The sequence below is a fragment of the Neocloeon triangulifer genome, unplaced genomic scaffold, assembly GCF_031216515.1.
Source record: "Neocloeon triangulifer isolate White Clay Creek 2 clone unplaced genomic scaffold, ASM3121651v1 ptg000008l, whole genome shotgun sequence".
NCBI classification, from domain to species: Eukaryota; Metazoa; Arthropoda; class Insecta; order Ephemeroptera; family Baetidae; genus Neocloeon; species Neocloeon triangulifer.
In genome coordinates, this window is record NW_026775550.1 from 623,660 (window position 1) to 646,197 (window position 22,538).

General features: G+C 36.0%; 1 protein-coding gene across 4 annotated transcripts; it reads right to left on the reverse strand.

Annotated features, from left to right (window-relative positions):
• Positions 1-11,634: 11,634 nt before the first annotated feature.
• LOC132194809 (uncharacterized) lies at positions 11,635-22,472 on the reverse strand. Of its 4 annotated transcripts, none has more exons than XM_059616320.1 (18): positions 22,301-22,472; positions 21,733-22,043; positions 21,166-21,416; positions 18,496-18,905; positions 18,123-18,308; positions 17,911-18,043; positions 17,239-17,844; positions 16,640-16,916; positions 16,395-16,583; positions 16,245-16,318; positions 16,153-16,185; positions 15,997-16,103; positions 15,762-15,944; positions 15,457-15,712; positions 15,354-15,397; positions 13,561-14,594; positions 12,578-12,863; positions 11,635-12,289 (listed from the first exon to the last, which is right to left on the reverse strand). In XM_059616320.1, exons 1-18 carry the CDS (start codon positions 22,442-22,444, stop codon positions 11,714-11,716), a joined length of 5,100 nt encoding a protein of 1,699 aa, XP_059472303.1. In that variant the 5' UTR covers positions 22,445-22,472; the 3' UTR covers positions 11,635-11,713. The 4 variants fall into 4 exon arrangements, with proteins under 4 accessions (XP_059472303.1, XP_059472302.1, XP_059472304.1 ...); XM_059616319.1 differs by having other exon boundaries at positions 18,117-18,308; XM_059616321.1 differs by having other exon boundaries at positions 16,449-16,583; positions 18,105-18,308.
• Positions 22,473-22,538: the final 66 nt, after the last annotated feature.

Here is a 22,538-nt window from a genome sequence, read left to right on the forward strand (position 1 = left end):
AATTTCTTAATATTGTTTGTGTAAATTCCTATTATATACTTCAGTATGATTTTAAGATTAAAATTAAATTTAGTGGCAAGATAATTAAAAATATAAAATAATTATGTCAAACCATCCCTTATTGAATTGTTAACATCTCTGAAATAGATAATAATATACTCCAATTTCTAGGTTATATTATACAAATTAGAAATTTAAAAATCTATAATGGCAACTTCAAGTGAGATAAATTGAGCTCTGAAATTTTCACATAGTCTTGTGTCTCTTTTTGGTATAAAATAGTAAATATATTTTGGCCCTCTCCTGTGTTAGCTTCTAAAAAAAGCGGCTTCTAGATAATCGAATTCCCTGTGAAATCAAGGAGGCGTCGCTTTATTTACACTTTGGCCCTCGCACAATTGAGCCATCAAAGGAGATGTAAATAGCAGGCGCGAACGAAAGGTCGCGCATCGAGGAAATTATAAACCATAATAATCAGCGCGGCTCATTTTTCCAACATCCTGCCGAATTTTCAATACAAAATTGAGAGCCTTTAACGAAAGAGGTTCGGGCAGCAATTTCGAGAGAGTAGGAGGGTTTTTTGTGCATCGCACGGCGGCTCTTTTTTTCGGCGAGCGCGCATGCAATAATAATAATCGCACCTTTAAGCAGCGCAGCTCCTTGGCCGGGCCTTATCTTAATAACAGTAATAACTTAAGTGAAGGTTGTAAATCTTGTTAGAGGCGATGATTGGCGGCCGAAAATCAACAAAGCATAAAATTGATGCCGAGAGAGAGTAACAAGTGTGATGGCCAGAGCTGATTATAACACTTTGGCCATCGAAGAAAAAAAATGAATGCGGTGGAAAAAGGATTCAGGGCGGGTGCCGAATTTTTTCTGCCCGTCCCTTCCTGCTGAATATTGAATGAATCGGTAATCAAACACAGACCGCCTTAATAATGTCGATAACCAAATACAATTTAAATAAAATTGGAAATTCTTTAATAAATTCTAAAATAAAAATCTGAGAACAAGGGAATAATTGCTTGCAAAACTAGTCTAGACTGGCAACGTTGACTTGTTAGAATTAAAGTTGATTATAAATGCAGAATAAATAAATAAAATAATGAAGGATAATTCTACGGAAAATGAAAATTTTTAGTGGCAAAAAAGTTTCTTTGGTAAAGATATAAATATAAAATTGTTATTGTTGTAAATTTGTCCAGATTGTTACACAAATTTTGCATTCAAAGGAAAAAAAATGGTTGGGAGGAAACATTAAATTTTTGTACAAAATTTATAGCAAACATTAACTTCCGAGATCAGTGAACTCCAAATATATTTGATCAAAAAGTACTAAAAAAATGTGTAATGAAAAATAATACATAAATTTTACTTAAAAACGTTTTGGTAAAAGAAATAAATATATTGTATTCACGTAATTAGTGATAATTAATAATACAAAAAAATTCACAAGCTCCTCCTTAATTTAAATAGATAGTTGCAAAATACGATTTAGAATAAGTGAAGTAATTTTAATTTCCAAAAAAATCTAAAACCACATGAAAAAGTGTCACCTTAATAAAATGTGAAATAAAGTTTGAATTTTTATCTGAAATCAGCTTGGTTCACATTCTCAATTTACACCGCGTGTGTATTTTGTTGGCGAAATGTGCAGAATTTTCAACTCGAGTGGTTCTCCGTGCTGCTGCGTTTCGTAATTGATGAGTGGTGATGGTAAATTGAGACCGTGTGGACCAGACAGAGATTCCAAATTTCGTCACGAAATAAAAGTGCTGTGTGCTGAAAGTGCGAGCGACGTGTAGGTTCGCAATTTCGGTGGTCCATCCACCACCCCTGCAGATTCGATTGTGCCTTCAGCTCGCATTACTCGCGCCTCGCCGACCTCCAACATCCTTCGCACGCAGATTTCTAACTGGGCTCCTTTTAGAAATATGGGGACGGCCGTACTTTGTGGGGGAGTCTGGCGAAATGTACGATTTATCATAGTGGCTAAGAGTATCTCATCCGAAGCCCTTCCTGTGTCTACCTAAGGCAAACTTGACTTGTTAGACATGCAATTTTTTTCTATTTGATCGAAAATTAGTTTTATTTTACCTCTCCAGAAAGGCAAAGACCTAAAAAATTACAAATCGATCAAAGTAATTGATTATAAAATTTAAATTTTGCAAAATATAATCATTTTTAAAACAGCATTACTGACACTTTCAGTGAAGAACTGTTTGGTTTTGCAGTGGATTTGGGTTTATTTGGTTTTGGAAATTTTAGCAAAAGTCGTGCTATAGTTTGCCCTTTTTTCCCTCCCAGCAGTTAATTGTTTTTGATTATGGGTTTTTTTTGTAACATAATAATTACATTAAATTGTTTCTGCCATTAACAAATCGATTCCTCTGTCAAAAAATTGAATTGTAATAGATACTCGACAATTAAGGTGGCATTGGTAATTCAAATGGCAAATTGGAAATTTTGCAAGAACAAAATTCATAACGCTGATTTAGAGACTTTTACTTCTGAGAGTCAATTTTCCAAATGTAAAAATAATATCATCTGATCCTCCAGACCACCAAAATACGGTCCGAATAGCAAAAATTAGCAAAAAGGGCACGTTTATGTAACTTACATGACCATAACTTAAAAAGTGCTAATCCAATTTTTATTTTCTAAATACAAAAGAAATAAAAAATATAATTTACAACCAATTTTAAAAATGATTTTTTGAGCTAAGAAACAACAAAACTTGAATTACGAAAAAGCACTCAGAATTTTAAATCTCAATAATTGAACAAAGATGGTATAATTTTTTTAACCTGGTTTTTTATTAGTTGAAAAATAAACAAAAAAATCTTATTCTGAGTAAAAACGTTTACCACGAAATTGGCAAAATTAAAAGATCTACAAATACATTAAAAAATATGCATATGCATGCTTTCTACGGGTTCAATAAACGGCAATTAGCAATTATTAGAGATGCGGCTTCTCTGCATAGGAAAAAAGGGTGAATTTTATACGCACACGTGTACGAGATAAAGTTCAGCAGGGCAGGCGAGATCCGAGCCGACTTATCGAGGTGCGTACATTTGATACCGTGCAGGACAAAACTAACCCGAGCAAAGAGATCGTTTAGGCTACTTGAGTGTGTGTGCAAAATATGTATCCAGCAGCTAGCATAGGACGCAACACAAACTGAGAAAGAGAGATTGAGAGGCGAAGCAGGGCACTTGCTGAAAGTTAATCCGTCCGACTTCGGATTGAGAAATTCAAGCCCTAGCAAAAAAAATTAGCATGCCTCTGTGACTGTCATACTTGGTCTAGTAGTCGGACACACAAAATTCGTAGGAGAAGAAATGGATCACTTAAAGATCTTTATCTCGACGGGGCCACGTATCGGATGACGAGAGGCAAGTTTGTGTGTAGTGTGGCTTGAGAGATTTTCAGCATCCAACCCGATCTCGCCTCCCACAGTACCTGTTTTGTTATTGTTTTACGCCGGTGTTATACGGGAATTACCGTCTTTTGAGAGAAACTCGAGAGGATTTCTGCACAAAAGTATTATAGATAATTATTTTGCAATAATATTTGTAATTTTAACATAAAATTAATTTTATTCCATTTTTCTAACACACAAAAATAGGCTATCCCTTCGTTCTTAACTTTTATCTCTAAAACAAAAAATGATATTTAAACATTTAAAATTATTTTATTATTGCTGTAATGATTTATTTGGCCTGAAAATATGAAAAATTTCACTCATTATTAGCAAAGTAAGAAATTAATTTAATCAAACGATGGGGTCTTTTAGATACCAAAAGTTTTAGCAAATTTTTTCTACTGGTGGTGCCATTTTCTTCAACAACTCAATTTTTCCCTCCTATATAACAATTAATCATATGATTAATTCTTCAATGTAAAATTTTTATAAATATTTAAAGATATAAATTAATTTCATTTTTTGCTTGGTGAATTTTTTCAAAAAAGAATGGTCTTCAACTCCTTGTACGTATCCTTGTACAAAGTGATACAATACCTCTTCTTTAAAATTAAATATAACTGTTCTTTCTAGTGGTGGTGCTGTGTTGTCAAACAATTTCTAATATGTAGAACAAATACAAAATAATGAAAAATAAGAATACAAATCATTTAAAACTAAAACATAATATATAAAATTTATTATTATTATGTTTTATAAAACTTATTTTTTATTCAATATAATATAATTACAATTTATTTCAAATTTTAAAATTGATTATTATATTTATATTTTTAAGATATTTGAATTTAGATAGTTACAAAAAGTTTTTTTAAGTCTCTAATTATTAAAATATTGTCATATATTTTATTGATTAAAAATATATTTATAATTGTTCAAACAGAATATATGGAAAGCAGTAATGCTAAAAGTATATTTGCCTGTTAGCTCTTATGAAAGGAAAAATGCTTAAAAATATATATTTAACATATAAAATTGAATTATACATCTAATAACTAAGCAAGATTAAGTACATGAGAATATGAAAGTGAAGGTATTTATTTAATACCAACCACTTTTATAAATAATTTTGATCAATAGCTTATAAATACAATGATTTCAATTGTTTTCTGCTTGTTTCTCTTGCATATCAATTCAAATAAACGATTAAAGATAGGGTTTCTGATAAAGTCAAAATGTCAAATCAGTCTTAATCAAATATTTGATTGTTGCACGTTTACCTTTTTTCAGGAAGCTTTTAGAAAAATGTTTGATTGTTTCAATCCCACTTTCTTTTTTGATAAACAAATGATTGAATATTTTTGTTATGCTGCATCTTCAATTGCCTCTCGTGGTACACCAATTAATAAACTTTTCATTTACGACTAAAGATCAATTAAATTTTCTACACTCTTTTGCTGCTCGGCAACTCTTAACGTCTTGATTTTGTGCAAGCATCTCCGCTCTCAACAATGAAAAAGTCATTAAAACGCACACAACAGAGCACGACGCGCGAGATAAGGAGGAAAAAATCGGACCACTCGTGGAAAGTCACGCTTGCCAACAATTCGGGGCCGCGTGAGCTTCATTAAAGGTGTTGCGCTTATTTATTCGCATCCATCGCCATCAGCCTGACAAGGGTTGAAAGGTCTCGTTAATTGCTTATTGGCTCTGTTCAGGCCCAAGGTTAAGCACACGTGAGTTATCCACGTATCTCCGCACATTTATCTCCGATAGACGTGCACACTCGAGAGAGAGACGATAATTTTTTCCCATATGAAAAAAAGGAAACACTCGAGAGATGTTGCGACGATACAACCTGACGAGGAAAATATTAATAGAGAAAGACGTAAAAAGTAACGACACACGCGCTTAATGGCACACGTTGCGATGAAATAATTAATAAATCTGCCTACTTAGTAACGCCGCGCCGAAGACATTTTTCCCAATTAACTGACGTGCAGACCACCCATCTAACGCTAAAGAGGTAATTTCTTCGGCTCTGTTTTCATCTTTTGGCACAGCAGTTTTGAAAACCTGATTGCTAATGGAGAAGCTTAAAAAAAAGTAATATTATTATGTAATGGAACATTTAAAGTATTGTATCTAGCCATAAAAAAATTAAATTTAGACGTTCCGATGAATTTTCAGAATTTTTCATTAAAATAAATTATATTTCCTTCTTTGGTTTCAATTAATCTTGGGAAAATAAGATTTTTCAGCTGCAAAGGTTGACACTTCACAATGAAATAATTTTTTGTTGTTAATAAATGCTTATGTATCCAAATTGATCAAAATTTAATTGTTGATTTTTGGTTGTTTTTAGGCGGAAATTCTGAAGTCAATTGTGTTAAAAATATTTAGCATAATTTAAAATAAAAAAATTCTCCATATCGCTTTAAGTGAGCGTAGATTATTATTTTGCACTCAAATAGTTAAAGTGGTTTTTCGTTTTTCGTCTATTAGGTGATTATATATTCTTCAAGGGCAAAATTTAAACCGTCACTTTGCCACTCCTACTAAAAAAGTGATTAATAGCAGATTAACAGTTAAAACTCAATACATAGTGAAAAAATTTAACGTCTATCTATTTTAAATTTCAAATTATAGGATTTTATATTTCTCGTAGAATGTTCAGAGAACGTTATCTTTATAGAGCTAAAGATTAATGATATTATATTTTAATTTATGCTTCAATTTTTTTAATGTATATTATTTTTTAAATTATAAGTAATTTATATTAATTAAATTCAAGCATTTTATAGTTTTATTAATTAAATATTTTTAAAAAAATATATGTTTTAATTTAATTTTTACGGTTATTATGACAAACTGGAATCAACCATTAATTATAAAATTTAAAAAAATGTATATAAAGTTTAGACTATGCTCTAATCAGAAGGTGATGATACTAGAAGCATAATGAATGTAGATTGTACGATTGCAGTAAAATATTCAATTATATTCTTCCCAGTCGATGAAAAATTTGAATATATAGGGAAGAAAAATAAACGTTAGAAATGCAATAATAAACATATAGTTTTGCAAACGCATTCTCAATCTAGGTAGAAAATTATCTTGCAGTTTAAAATGTAATCACTAAAAAAAAACTCTGCCTCGTATATTTTTCTTAATAATTCAATCAGTCGCAGTTTTTATTCAATTAATCAAGCGAGGGCGGCGGTGAAAATCACAGAAAATTAGAACGGCCCACCCTGAGAGCGTCAATATTTTTGTGCGCCCCCGCACAAACGCTCTGACTTTTTGTCCTATTGCCGCGCACGGCAGCCCTAATATGATTAATGATCTCTTCTCTCATGAATGAATCTGCGAACAATGATACATTCAATGATCGGCGGCAATTAAAGCACCGTTAAAAACGCGCGAGCTTTGTGTCGCCGAAATTGAATTTTATTCATCCCTCGCGTGTTTATTGCGGTACAGATCCGGCCTTAGTAAAAACAGCCGCAGCTTTTTCCATGGAACGGATGGAGGCCTGATGACACGCACCGCCGCGCCGCGTCTTGAAACCCGACCTACCGCAACCCTTTGATTATTTGTTGCCGCACTAATTTGTCATGTAATCGCGCCACTTAGCCTTGACCTGCGGCCGTATTGGGTGACAAGTCGTAAGTCATGTGAAATAATAAAAAAAAACTGAATTTTTCCGAGGTTGTCTGGTCCAAAGTGTTGTTGAAAATTAAGAAGACCTTATTTCATAATTCGGAACTGGTTTAATTATATGTTTCAATTTAATTTGACAAAAATTTATAAATTTTTACAAACTAAAAAAAATGTGTAAATTCCAAAGTTAGAGAAAAATTCAATTTAATTCCAAAATTGCATTTATAAATTATCTGTTATTTTCTACTATTTCCTACAAAAAAAAATCTAGAAATTTCATGAATTTCAGGCAACTCAGTCACGCATTAACAATTAAAAAAAAAAAATGGGAGCAAACTGAAATATTTTGAAAAATTTATTCCTTAATCATGCCAAAGTTCCTAAATAATGTCACTTTTTACCGCGATCTTGTTACCTGATTTTTGAATAGGTAGAATTTTTATATTTTTACACCACTCAAATACCAAATATGCTATGTTAGCTTAATTTTTTTGTACACATTAAATCGATCAAATCGACAAGAAATGCCTTAAATTATTGACAATAACAGATTTAAAATTAAAAAAAAAAACTAGCTTACTTTTATGAAACCAAATAAATCTGACAAAAATTTGTTAAAACTACAATATTTTCTTTTTTATTTGCTACCATAGAAATATTTAGTAAGCTTTTTGAAAAAAAATGTGTCTTGACCTTTTGATTAAAATCTTCTGTAAAAAATATTGAAAAATTAATTGGATAAGCAGAAGCTGCAAACATCTGATTTTATCAAATGCTTTTCAATTAAAACTATATCTGACGATTTCAATCTGATCAAGTGTATATTTGAAAATAATTTGACACATCCTATCTGATCAGAATATCAGCAAGTCAACAAAAAACAACTTGTCAAAGGGAAACGGCGAAAAGGCGTAAATTGCGTTGGCAGAGAGAATGAAAAGATCTCTTCTTTTGACAGAGACGTCTGCGGCTGACTCTCCTCTTTTTCCCATTCAACTCGAATTTCACCCCCTTTATTCGATTGTGACGAGCACGTGAATCAGCACAAAATCGAGGGTCATTGTGAGTGTTTGTACACATGGAATATCTCAATCACCGCGGCTTAGCCCGCACGTCTAGCCCGATTATGTGTATTTTGATCGAGACCTTACTTCTTCAGCAGCACCCATTGAATTTCGTTGCGTTTGACTATCAGAAAGTCATTAAGTTGTTCAAATAACAATATTTTATTTTACCTGCCACGAGGAGTGACCGCGAAGTCATGCCACAACGCGCGCCTCTCGATTGCCCGCGTGTAATAATAATTCCTGCTCTTGACGGAAACACAATCGGGGTGGTATTTTATTTTCACAACTTGCGAGAGGCAATTACCATCGGCGCCCCCGTGGGAAATTGCCTCGCCTCTGCAATAAAGAAAATTTATTATGTTTACAATTTTTGTGGGATAAATTTAAAAAAAAAATTATCTTGCTATGTTTGCAAAATTAATTTTCCGAAATCAGGGGTTTGTTAATTTGTATAGAAAACCTGACGATTGAAAATAATTGCGCGAATACACTGATTGAATCAGAATTTCCTGGGAGAATCTAAATATGAGCGATTTTCCTAGCCTGAGAAATTTGACAGCTAAATATCAAAGATTCCAAAAATAAAACCTATTTTGACCATTGTGGATAATTTAAACCAGTAAAATTTTTTCATGAAAATTAAAAATGTTACTTTAAACTAGATAATGCACCCTTATTAAAATAGTTCTGACTTTTCCAACGGGAAAAAAGTGACTCTTATTGTTAGTTACGATGAATAAAAATGTTTATGAGTAAAGGTAGAATTTGAAGAGGTCCGCATTGGAAAAAAATCTTTTTTATCATCAAGCAAAACGGCCTTGCTATGAGTTTCAGTTTTAATTTAAACCCCTATTTCATGAAAATGCAAGAAATTAAATCATTTTAATACTCATTTTTTCAACAATTTCTATTTTGTTTCAGATCTTGATAGCAAAGGAACAATGGAAACTATAGAAATCTCCAACATCTTTGGTGAGTTATGAATATTTTTCTCTTTAACTTATCAAGCTTGAATTAGCTGGTAAGAAATTTATTTTATTGCGACGTCGTTGTGAAATTCTATCGAATCAGGCATGAAATAGGCAAAACAACAACACATCTAATGTTATCCCTTCGTGCATTTTAAAAAAGAGAAAAAAGGTCGCGCCGCAGAGCGAAAATCCATTAGCGGGATTGAAAAGCGCGCGCCACGAGATAAATCCTTTTGCCGAATCGCGTATAATACATTTTAAATTATTAAATTACAAGGCATGCCTAAAATAATAACAATAATTCTTTCATTCCACGTGTGTGTCTCTCTCCCTTTCTTTCTTTTTCTCGTTGATTTCAATTTCCTCGACCCATTTGTGGAGTAGCAAGAGAGGGGTCGGACCTCCCATAGATGCGTATATAATAGTCCGCCTGAACCTATCAACGACACACACTGCTCCGTGGATAATTGAAACTTATGCGAAATCCTAATGATTCGTCTACCTGAGCAAAGGTAGCCGCGCGCACGACAAACCCTAGCAAAGGTTTAATGACTTTGCCATCAACTCTTTCAATTTTTCGAGCCGCCGCTCGGTGGTTTATCTTCCGTGGCTGTGGGCGGTCTCATTACTCGTGGCCCTGATTGACCTGCAGAAGGGTGCATTCGAACCATACATTTCGAGCAGGAATGGAAACAGGAAATGCGAGTCGGTTTCCTTTCCAAATTGCTCCAGATCTTCCAAACCTCAAATTTTTACCAAATAAGTTTCAAAAAAAATTCTGCTGTAAGGTTGTATAAACTAAATGATTTAAATTTAAATAAATTAAAAATTATTAATTTTTAGATATTTTCATTTTTTTTTAATTACTATTTTGTATTTTATAATCTAATTTTTAATATGAAATTTTCAGAGTTTAGTCTTTTTTGTAAGCAAAAAGTGTCATTGACAATTTATTAATTATAAAATACAGTTTTAATTATATATATTTTTTTGTTAATTTAGCTGTTGACTGTTGTCCCTAACTTTATGACGGAAGTAGTTTCTAAAAAACTTAATTAAATTCAAATAAAACAGTTCTTATAAATAAATTTTCCTTCAGTTAATTGTAATTCAATTTAATTAAGGTTAGAAAAAAGGAAACATAAAAATGCTGATATTCAAACTTTGATTTTTAAATTCATGTTTCCCGCATTTGATTAACTTTTTTTTTAATCTCACCACCTTTTCAAGAAAACTGACCTTCTCTTTATAGAAAAATCAGTTTAACCCTTATAATGATTATGTATTTTTTCACGCATTCACGAATCCTTGAGTCTCACCGCGTCTTCGAAACGCCCACTTCTCAGGAGAAAACAATTAGATTCCACAAAAGCTTGAATAACAAATGCTTAGTCATTAGTCGGACAATATTTTCACACTTTTAGGCGAGAATCCATTTTCAGGGTCAATCCATTTGTAATCGTCTGCGGCGAACCCTTTCTCACCGCCAGACGCAGTTCATTTAATAGGCGGCCCGTCGATTGATTGATCAACAATCAACGCGCGGCTTATTTCATCCTTTCTCTCTCTCTTGTGTGAACTATAATTTGCGATGCGAATCTCACTGTGAATATACAAATATTGACACGCGGCCTTCGTTAATTGCATGTAATGTCGGCGAATTTCCTGATCTCTAGTCTCGCAATTAGCCATCACGTCGATTTCTAGACCCTGATTAAATTTGAAATGTTTATCGAATGTTTTTTCTCCCCAACAGATCAAATCTCTGATCTCCAGTAAAGCGTTTCCAATGAAATATAAATTTCTCTCGCTTTTAATAATTTTTTTTTTAATTTTATAAAATTCTTACATGAACTGAATAATCAAATAAATTAATGGCAATTAATGGTAGAGAACCATAGAGAATTTAATTAACAATAAGGTCATTTATTATTTGAGATTTTCGCTGATATTCTAATTAATAAGCTACATAATTTGAACTGTCGAAAATTGATTTTCCGACCTTTCCAATTAAATTCATGACGTTAGCTATCAAAATTTGTTTAGACTCTGATTATGTCTTTTTTTAATTGTTTTAATTAGGTTTTACACTTTTTTGTGACAAAACTTTTAATTTAGTTTTTAATATTTTTTAATTCAATATTTATTTTTTTTTTCAATTTGGTTTGGAAAAATTTTTAAATTGATCCTCCAAGAAAGATTTGCAGATAAGAAGATGTTATAATTTAAGCACTGCCCTTTTTTTCAAATTAATTCTGTTTTTTAATCCGGAGTGAGAGAATTTAACAACTTGGATTAATTAACTGCTCATTTGCTTGGTTATAATCCCTATAGCTTTACATGCTTAATTGCGGATTTATATTTGAAAAATTAATAAAAATTGTCTTGCTTAATTTTAAAATCATTCATCCTTTAGAGATCAAATTATTGATCAAAATATTAAATTTTCGAAATTTTAAAGACTTTTTTGCTACAAAGAAGAACTAAATAAAATCTTTTTGGCATTTTGGCTTATTTTTATTAAAGTTTTTACACAATTTAATTTAATCCTTTGTTAAAATCTGGTCAGTTCGTTTGCGTTAAATTCATCGTTTCAAGTTCTTCCTCATCCATTCTGGTGAATTCGGACAACTCTTGCTTTCCGAGTTGGTCAGGTTGGACGGCGACGAGTCTCTGGTGCTGGTGGACGGCAGGGTCCTTTTGTCCACGTTCAGGTCCACCAGCAACGACTGCCTGCACAACTGGGACACGGTGCTGAGACACTGGTGCTCCTTCTTGCGCAACCGCACCTTTCGGAACTTCGAGGCCAAACTGGAGAATCCGAAGAGCAGCGAGCCGGACGACTTGCGCACCGGCTTCATGTCCGACACGCTCTTGCTGGCCTCCAGGGTGGTCGACGGTGCTGCCGCCAGCCGGTGGAAGGTGCTCGCCTCCACGTTGATCATGCCGGCGCTGGCCGACTTGGTGATGCCCTCGTTGCCGCCGAGCAACAGATCTTCGTAGCTCGAGCCACTGCCCGCGCTCGCCTGACTCAACCTGCAGCCAGGTTCGCCCAGAGAGGCACTGATGCTGCCAGGGCCGCGAGACAGGAACTCTTCTCTGGCTCGTTTCAGTTTCAAGGCGCGTAAACAGGGTGCTCGGTGAACCCTTGGATTACCCAACTGAAATTAAAATAAAAAAATTATAATTTCCTTGATTAATTAAATAGGATTTCATAACAATTTAACTTTTGAAAAAATAGATTTAAATTTAAATTAGAAGAAAATTAACTTTCAGATTGTGTGTTAATTTTCTAATTTTAATAACAGCAGAAAATATCAGAGATCAGGTTATGCTTTTTCTGTAATTAAACACGGACAGAAAAATTCATATAAAGTCTGATGCATTAAATTGAGTTTTAATGTTTCAGAATTATATTCCGTTTGGAATTTTTATTAAAAAAAACTTACCAGTTGAGGACTGGCTGGTTTTTTGCGGTACTCTTTCAGAGTTTGGTCGATGGACTCGTCCAGGGGCGACGGTGGAGGATCCTTCAGTGGTGGCAAGTCGCTTTCAACTTTGATTTCCAGTTTGGGCAACTCAAAGTGCTTTCTGGACGGAGGAGGGGGTGTCAATGTAGATGGTGGTTGAGATTCTAAAGGCTCAACGGTCAGCGCCACGGGACACTTGATCAGACCGGCGCTTGAGGATTTCAGCAGTGGTGGTGGTTCTTGCGGTTCGTGAGTTTGAGGAGATCTTAAAATTTTAATAATTAGGATGGATGAATAATTATATTACTCAATTCAAACAATATTTTCAAAAGAGTTAAGTACACTACTGTACTTTAAATTTTGATTATTGAATTGACAGTGATCACAAAATTTAAAGTAAATGTCATAATTTTTAAAGAAACGTTAAATTAATCAATATTTCACTTTTATGTATTTGAAATTGATAATACCAAAATTAGTTAAAAATTAAATAAATTATAATATCATTTATTTATTATCTGAAATAAAAAAAATTATAAAATATATTAAAGCAAAATAATTATTTAATATAAGAAGTAATAAATTTTATTTATTTAATTTTCTAGTTTTTAATGAATTACAATTTGGTCAAATAAACAACAACAATAAATGCACTCAATTATTATTATTAGTACCAATTAGGACTGTAAAATTGATTGTTGATAATATTTGTGTTGTGTAGTAAATTTATAATAATGCAATTTATGCATTTTAAGAAAACTCCATATTTAAGCAAAAATTAATTACTCCCCTTCTTTTAACTCCTAAATTTTAAATATTAACAAAAAGCACTGATTTGCAAACAAAACATTTTTAAGTCTTTTTTGCCGAGCGCTTCAAATTTCAAGAACACGCAATTCAAAAGAATTTAAAAAATCGTCCAAAATTAAGTCAAGTTTTGATTAAAATAAATTAAAAATTACCTGATGGCGCCGGCGCTAGCTGACTTTTGCACGCTCTTCCTCCACCGAGCACCTGTGAATCCGTCCTGGAGCGCCTTTTTAATGTCGTCCTGGTACTTGGTCATCTGCGCCTTGACCTGGCCGTCCCTCCGCTCCAAAACGGGCGACCTCCACACCGGGGTCGACGCCCTCGGCTCGGCGCCGTTGCCGCGCTGGTTGTACTTGGCCACCATTTGTTTGATGCTTGGAGACGTCACCTTTGGCTCACCGTTGGCGTTCTTCCTGCAGGGCGTCGGCGACCTTGGGAAGGGTGGCGGCAGCGCGCCGTCGCCCAAAAGGCGTCGAGGTCTCAGGGGAGAACTCTCAGGAGAACTGCACAGCATTTTCCGCGGCAGGGCCGGCGAGGCCGATTGCGAGTCGCGAACTCTCCTCCAAGGTGGCACGTCCTGTTGTCTCTGGTCTGAAGAGGAACTGCTGCTTTCGCTCACCACATACCCTATGATCGAGTCGTTCGTACTCTGGACCGGGGAAAAGATTTTCCTCGTCGTCGGAACGATCACGCTCGGTCCCTCTTGACTCCGGTAGGCCACGTGGGTGTCCGACACCCTCCTCGTTTTCAGTTTGCTCGCCTCCGTCGTCGTCACCGAGGGCGAAACGGAAGTGACGAATTGCTGTTGTTTCCAAGTCTCTCTGCTTTCGGTGCGGAAGTTTTTGCTCCTCTTCAGGCTGCAGTTCCTCACAGGCGTGCGAGGTTCAAACTCGGACGAATCGTCCGGGCGACCCGAGGGCGGTTTCGTTTCGCTCAGGTCGTCCAGCGGAGGGTGCTCCTGCGAAGTGCTCTTGCGTTCCAGGGCGGCCAAAACTTCGTTCGAGTAGGATCCGTCGGATTTGCCGAATTCGCTTGATGAGGAACTGGTGCTGCTGGAACGCTCGCTCTGCACCTGGACGCGCCGCCAGAACGCCTGCGGAGACGAGGGCATTTCTTCAGGTGGCGGTGCTTGCGGCCTGTTCAGTCGCACGACAAAGGTTGCTGTCGGAGATTCACTGTCTTCGTCCTAATGAAATACAATTTGTATTGTCTGGTATCGTCAATAAAAGTTGTACAAAAAAATTAAATAATAAAAACTAGAATACTTTATAATAAGAGGTGACTAATTATGAAATTAAACATCGAATTTGTAACAATGTAGATAAATAAACAACTACAATAACAATTAACTATGCAAAAACAAATAATTATAATAACGCTAGTAGTGGTGCCGTCTTGTCCAACAATTCCATTTTAAAATAAATTTGTGTTCAACAATTAAATTCAAACAATGTGATGCAAATTTTTTTTACAAATAAACAATAATAATTATAATAATTTTTATGGACTTATACAAAGTACAATGAAGCTCAATTTTATCATAATTTTCGAAGGTTTGTGGAAAATCATTGATTGTGCATTAATTGTTAAGCCTAATAAATCATGATAAATAAATTTACCGTTTTTCACTGAAAAGTATCGCTAAAATCCATCTATTTTTTCTTTTCTATTTGAAGAAATATTATTCCAAATAAAATTACCTATTTTGTTACAAATCACTTATAATCTTTTTGTGAAAACATTATTTAAAGTAACAAAAACTTTGTATCAAAATCTTTATATTATTTGGTACCCCACATCCCCCTGAAATGCCTTATTTTTAACATGTGAAATCTCATAAAAAGGCAAAAATTCATCTCAAGCGCTAACAATAAGTGTAAAATTCATTATCAACCAATTCTGTATCAATTTTCCTTTTAGTAAAAATATTTTTATAATTTTTTACCTCTGTATTTGTCTCTCGCTCAGGACTTGTTGTAGTTTCAGCCTCTGTATCAAAATTTAATCTTAGTTAATAATGAATTACTAAAAAATTACTCTATATCGACCTTTCGAAGCTGCACAAATTTTGTTCAGTCCTTGCTGCAACTCGAGAACTTTGCTGGTCAGCAAGTGCGGCAGTTCGGCGAGTTCCTGCGAGCTTTGCTTCTGATGAATCACCCTGCTGCGGCGAGGGGACGACGTCTGTTCGTAGCTCCTTTGGCTTAGGCAACCCAGCGAGGCCGACGTGTGCAGGTCGGTTGTCCTGGTGGGCACTTCGCGTTGGTTCCGCGAACTCAGCGCCTTTTCCAGTTTTTCAGCCTGGTTTACTTTTCAATGAAAATTTCCAATTTTTTTACTATCTACTTGCCAGAATGATGAGTTGGGCCGAGAGAGCTTCCACCTTGGCCACAGGGTCGACGTAGGCGCTGTCCAGGCGAAACTGGGGTGGACAAGCGGCCGCCTCCTCCTCAACACCCTGTTTCAGCAGCCGCATGTGGTCCATTAGGCTTTGTGCCAGCGACGCTTGTTGCTGTGACGCTTCCTCGAACGAGTCCTTTGAAAATAAATTAATAGCTCTCAATGGACCTAGAGCGAATTTATAATACTTGAAGGGCCTGCGTTTGCATTTGCAGTCTCTCCCTCCGAGCGCCCAAATCGACCACGCTCCGCCTCAGCCGTTGCACCCTGTCCTCGCAAGGCTCCTCATACCGGACTGAAATTTAATTATTATAATTAAAATTTAAAAAAAAAAATTCGTTTACCGTCTGTGTCTCTTTCCTCTCTCCGAAGCCTTTCTAAAAAAATGATTTTTTATAGATTTTTTTATTAAATTAGGAATATCTTTTAAACAAACCTAATTGTTTTTGTTGCGTGTGAGATACGTCGTGCATTTTCCTCTCAATTTGTTCGATTTCCAACTCCAATTGCCTAAAATTTTATTCAATCACACATTTTTATTGCAATATCATTAGTAATTTAATCGAAAAAACGGCATTTCTTTCACTTTTGACTGGTGCATGCTGTGCCGCTGAACAGCACAGCTCGGCCGGTTGCGTACCTGCATATCGCCTCCTTCTCCTTTAGTTCAGCGAGCAACTTCATATTTTCCTCCAACAACTGGTGACTGCTCGAGCTTCGTACCGAGTCTGCTCTTTTGATGTGAATCTGGCCTTCACTCGTGCAAATGTCCTCTCTTCACAGTTTTTTATTTAATTAATTAGTAGATTTTGTTACTTTGATCTTATTTACTGCGTCAGCGTCATTTTTTCCTGCTCGGCCGTGCTCCATTGCGGCACTTCGGGCTGAATGCATGGAATGGACCTCAACGGGGCCGTAACCTCTACAGTGGCCTCCACGTCCACGATCACAGCACTTGGAACGTCCTGAACGGCGATCGGTGGCCGTCCAATCGGAGGCCTCGGCCTTGATTTGCTGTTTGACCGCGAACGTGGCTTTGACCTGCTGTCTGTCCTGGCCCTATTGAAACTATCCGCCCTTAATCTTGGCTCCGATGACATTCTGTTTTCTGAAATAAAAATAAAATTAATTAAAATTTATAAAAAATGTTTATATAACAAATCATGATAATTATATAATGGATCAGTGTTAAAAAAGGTTTCGTATGTCATATTTTTTTAAATTAAGATTCTCTGCAAGAAATGTAAAAATTTAATTGAATATTTACTAAAACTTACAAAGAAAATAGGTAATTTAAAAATAAAAATTATAATTTTATAAAATAGAAATTAATTATGATGAAAAAAATTCTTCTATTTATTGTTGCATGAAAAATAAGTATAAAATTCTAAAATTTCTGATCATTTTCATCGATTTTCATTTCCTCGAACCTTCCAATTCCGCCTCGAGCGCCTCAACGTCATTCAAAGACAAACTGGAAGGCTGACTTTGTACTATCAAGCTTGAGGCGGTTGTTTGTTCGGCCACACTTCCCACAGACTTGCACCTGATGAGATTTCCACCCTCCGCCTCGCCCTCAGGGTGGTATTTGGGGTCCAAAAGGGCGAAGGTCGAGGCTTCGGGGGCGATTCCTCTTTGCTGCTCCCACTCGAACAGTTTCTTGGTGAACTGCTCGGAAATGCCGTGGAAACGGAAGAAACCGGTCGAGGTCTGGATGAGCACCTCCTGCTCAGGGCCGTCGCGACCTTCGCCAGGGTACATGGCCCTGCGCATCCTCTCCAGTCTCGCCTCTCGTTCCAGGAACTTCTCGCGCTCGCGCTCCAGTCTCTGCTTCTCTCTCTCCACTTTGCCCAACTCCTTCTCCAACCACTGCAGCTGCTTTTCCTTTTGCCCCACTTTGACCTTTTCCGAGTCTTTCCTGCTCAGTCTTGGACTCAGCTTCCCCTCTTTTATTTTCTTCCACTCCTCTAATTTCCGGGCAAACTCTTCGGGTAATTCTCGGTGCAAATCGTCCTCCTCTTGAGGTGCTGCTTTGCCTGATCAAATTTTTTAGTTACACAATTTTGATTATTTATTATGAATCAATTATTTTATGCGTTTACCTGAAATCGCTCTTCTTATTTGCCACTCGAGCAATCTTTTGCGAAACTGCGGTGACAAGTGATAGTGATTTGCGTCTTCGGTTAACCTGTCTGGCCGCTCCATGTCTCCAGAGGTGCTTTTTCTTCTCGCTCCCTTTGATTGGAAAGTTAAATAGATAATTTAAAAATATATACCAAAATGCAGTGACATTAACATTTGGAATTACAATAACCTTGATGTCATCGTGCTGGGAAAACTTGAAGCCTCCAGCTTGGGGGCTGCTTGGCATTGAAATGGCGTTAGGTGCCTCGTCATATCTCCGTGAGGTCAAAAACGCCTTCTTAACTTTGGTCCATTTCGAAGGCCTTCTTGCGACGGGCGGCGAAACTCCCAAACTGCCACTTCTTGGTGCCGAAATCTGAAAAATTAAAATTTCTCCACAAAAAATCTTACAATATAATTTAAAATTAAAAGTTATTGAAGAAAAAAAGAAAATTCAAATCGAATGAAGAAAAAACTTGTGAAATCTGTCAGTGAACACAAAATTTAATTAACACCGAGTTTATTCTTTAAATCCGTTTCATATGTAAATTAAATAAATTTACCTTTCTCTGGAAGGGTTCTTTCCTCGGCTGGCAAGCTGCAAAAGCGTTTTCGGCGTTTTCCTCTTCGGTGGACGGCATGGTGAGGGTGAGCACGGGCAGTTTCTTGTGCTGGTGCTCGGCCCGAAACCTGTGGTGCTCCCTCTGCCAAAGAGGCTCGTCCTCGAGCTCGTCGTCACTCAGTCTGGCAAAGCCGGGCACCGTCCTCCTCTTCAGACTGCCGCGGCGCGTTTGAATGATGTTTTTCACTTTGCTCCACGGCGTCTTCAGTCCCGCTTTTTTCTCCAGTTTGGTCAAGCCAGACTCCTCGTGGGTGCTGTCTGTCGATTTGCTGCGCCGCTCCGTTTCCAAGTCGGTCGGCGACGTCGACCGGCACATGAGTTGCTCTGATGGTTGTCTCAATTCCGAAGACTCTGGATATTAATTTGAACATAGTTTTTATTTTATATTTTAATTTATTAAATAATGTAATATTTTATTATAACTTTATGATGTAATGGAATGTGAGAATGAAGTGTAAATTATTTTGTCTCCATTAGAGTTGATAACGTGCATGGTATAATATAAAAAATGTGCAATTACGCTATGGTAAATTAGCATATATTTAGAAGAGAAAATTCGTAATAGTAATAATTTTAGTCTATAAAAAGTTTTAATTGTTAATAAAATGTTTAAAAAACTCAATAAAAACAAAAAATATAAAAAATAATTAAATTAAAAAATAATATGTGTTAATTAAATTTGTTAAAAATTAAACACATTTTTAGATATCTTTAAAAATTATATACAAACTTAATTTTAAAGACGAGGAATTGCATATTTGTATTATATAATTTTCATCTTCCATTGTCTTTTTTTAAATTAAATTAAATACTTTTCGCACTCTCTGGGCACGCTACAGGATAAATATTTGAAAATTTTATTCCTATGAACAGAAATTTAGGCAATATTTTTTATTAATATTCATAATTATTTATTTATTTGTGAAATTGATTAAATATCAAATTTTTATACATATTTTAAAATTTTTCAATTTAATGAGAAATTAATTGACCGATATATTATTCATTCATGTATATAATGGAGAAATAACAATTTTGCACACAACAGGTGCTTTATTTTTTGTTCGTGTGGTGGAGAAGGACTGACAGTGCGCTCTCTTCACTGAAGTGTCAAGTCACCTGTCATTTCTCGAGGGCCAATCCACGTGTCTTGCTGAACGCAAGTGAGACTAACTCTATTTTTAAAAGCCCATTAAACAGGCATCCGAAGCACGATTGACACCGGCCGATTATCCACGCGCTTTTTGTCAAAGCGAAAAGCCCTCGGGGGAAACTACTTTGCAAACAAATTGCACGCTTTCTAATTACGGGCGCGAGAATCGCCCAAAATAGTTCGGCAACTGACACGTTCATGCTCTGGATGTATTTTTGCGTCCGAGAGATTTACTGCCTGCGAAATGAGTTTGAACCGCGACGTCTTGTTGGAAAAGCCATAAAATGCGGCGCCCTCTCGAAAAACAAATATTTGCAAATAAATATTTTTAATCTGGGCCAAACGGCAAATATACGTGCTAAATAGATTTGTTTTCACGAGAAACATTTTTAAAAAATAAAGGAACGATCGCAAACGCGCGCCCACTTGTGATATTTATTTTGACTTGTGCGCTAACAAGGCGTTATTTTAAACCGCGGCTCTGCCCGTTTATATAAGTATATTTTTGGCAGATGATGATACTTTATTCCTGTCCACCGGCTGTACGAGAAACGGTGGCGGCTTCCTGCATTAAAAATTATCCGGCGAGGACCCCGCGAGCAAGTGAAGAATTTTTCTTGCAAACTCGCGGCGCATTTTTTATTCTTCTCTGGAGACGACGCCGCCCCGAGAGTGGAAATCAGTTCTAAGTTTAGCGCTCTGTATTTATTTACAACTGCGGCGTTGAAAAGATTTGCACTTTTGCTCGCGCGATGATTTCGTTAACCCAAAATCCGAAAATGAGAGCGACGCGCCCAGCTGCCGCAATTACGTGCGCGACTTTCGGGGCGGTCGCGGCCAGCAAATCGGGGATTTGTCACGCGGCGATTTGGTAATAAAATAGTTTATACTACACAAGTGGATCCAAGCGAAGGCCGCGTGGGTAGCCAGCCCCAAGTTCGCGGTCCGAACTTGCAAAGACCATAAAAAAGGGGCCAAAATAGACCCAGCCTCCGTTAATTTGGTCTGGATCGTTAACTTTTTTTAGCAAAGCTTGAATCTGTAGAAAATTATATACTCCAGCGCAACTCAAATTTCCCAAAATTATTTAAACTGTAAAATGCTGCAGACCAGAAATATGAAGAAGAAAAATGCAATTTTAAATAAGCAATCATAATTTGTAAATTATGCATTCGTTGCATTAATAAAAAATAATGAAAAAAGTTCAGATACATATTATTGTCTTAAAATTGAAAAGTAGATTTTACTTTGAATGACGCATTTAAAATTAACTTATTAAATAGTTTAAAAAAAATTAGCATAATAACGTAAAAAAAAGATAAAATTACCTTTTTAATGAAAATTTTATATTAATTTTATTTTTAATTCAATTTTTTTATGAAAATTTTTTTAAATTATTATTTTTTTTTAATTAAAATACCAGAATTTGACTTGCATGTAAAGTCATTTTGTACTTACTTTCTATAAATGTGTTTGTCGCCTCGCTGAGTGCTGTGAAGTTGAGTTCGATGTCCAAAAGATCCTCATTGGAGGACGAAGACGAGCTGAGTAACTGACTTGAGCACAGTAGCACTGATTCTTCCGCACCAACACTGATATCACGGCTTTCCACTGACGCTTGAAGCACGTGGCCCGTCCTGTCCGGACAGAGGCCAATTCCACTGTCCTGCGATCTTGATTCTTGAGGTTCGATTTGCGCTTTTTCCCACCTGGAGTTCAAATTATGAAATTTATTTTTAGGCGCCAATATGCGATTTGTAGTTTTTAATAAAGTTTATTACAATTCATCAAAGTTATAAGAGAAACATAAAATTTATGAGACAGAAATTGAAAGGAAGGGAAATAAAGATGATGAATTAATTACATTGTGTGCCACTATCTCCATTTAAAAATACAAATTTGTTAGGTATTAAAGAAAAAATATTAAATTATTCTAATAAATTCATTCCAAATCATAAAGGTTTCTTATCTTTTTAAAAAAAACGTAACGTTTTTTAACAATAATAATTTAACAAATTCTCAAACCTGAATGCTTCTTTGACGCGCGTCCACTTTGACACTTTGGCTTTGGTGGGGAGAGTCCCGTCTTCTAATTCCTCCGAGTGCTGCCGGTCCAGATCCTCAAACGTTTCCAAAGTTTCTGCGTCCTCTTTTTTCTTGTCCAGCAGGCTTTCTTGCGAGTTTTGCGTTTGAGCCAACAGTTGCTTGTGCATTTCCTGCAGGGCTCGCAAATCTTCCAGGTACTGCACGCGTCTCTGCAGTTTGTTGTTTTGTTCCTTCAGGTCACCCAGTTGCTCCATCAACTTGCACAAGTTGTCCAAGTGATCAAATCCAACCTATTCAAATTAATAGGAAAAAAATAAGTCGGAATATTTCTCAAAACTAGTTCAGTCAATTTTTTGTAATTCTTTTGAAATTGTTAATGGTATTATTATTTTTGTTGGTTTGACAAAGTTTTGCACAAAAATTCATATTGAAAAAAAAACAATCATATAATTTTTTTTAATTTTATTCCCATTTAATTTTCTTTTTAATATTTGCGCTTTCAAGTCCTAAACCTTGACTCGCTTAAGTCAAATTGCGTCCGGCTGACCTTCGAGGGCGCCTCCAGGGAGGTCTTGGAGTCGGCGGGGGCGGCCTGGCTGAGGGGTCGCTGCTCCTCCTGCGGTTTGGGCAGCGACATGAGGTACTCGAGGAACTCGTCATCCTGCCGGAACATTTCGTCGGACGCGTCCATGGGCGTCCGCAGTTGGTGTTTGCTCGCGACTGGCGGCTCAATTGGCACGCCACCAAGTGTAAACCGAACGTTCCCCTCAGTCAGTTTTGTGAGA

Excerpts from the sequence above, each read along its gene's own strand:
- LOC132194809 (XM_059616318.1), bottom strand. The coding sequence starts at position 22,444 with ATGGACGCGTCCGACGAAATGTTCCGGCAGGATGACGAGTTCCTCGAG. Across the intron at positions 16,186-16,244 it reads CACGCAACAAAAACAATTAG|AAAGGCTTCGGAGAGAGGAA; the intron begins GTTTGTTTAAAA and ends TCATTTTTTTAG. Across the intron at positions 12,864-13,560 it reads GCTAGCGCCGGCGCCATCAG|ATCTCCTCAAACTCACGAAC; the intron begins GTAATTTTTAAT and ends TAAAATTTTAAG.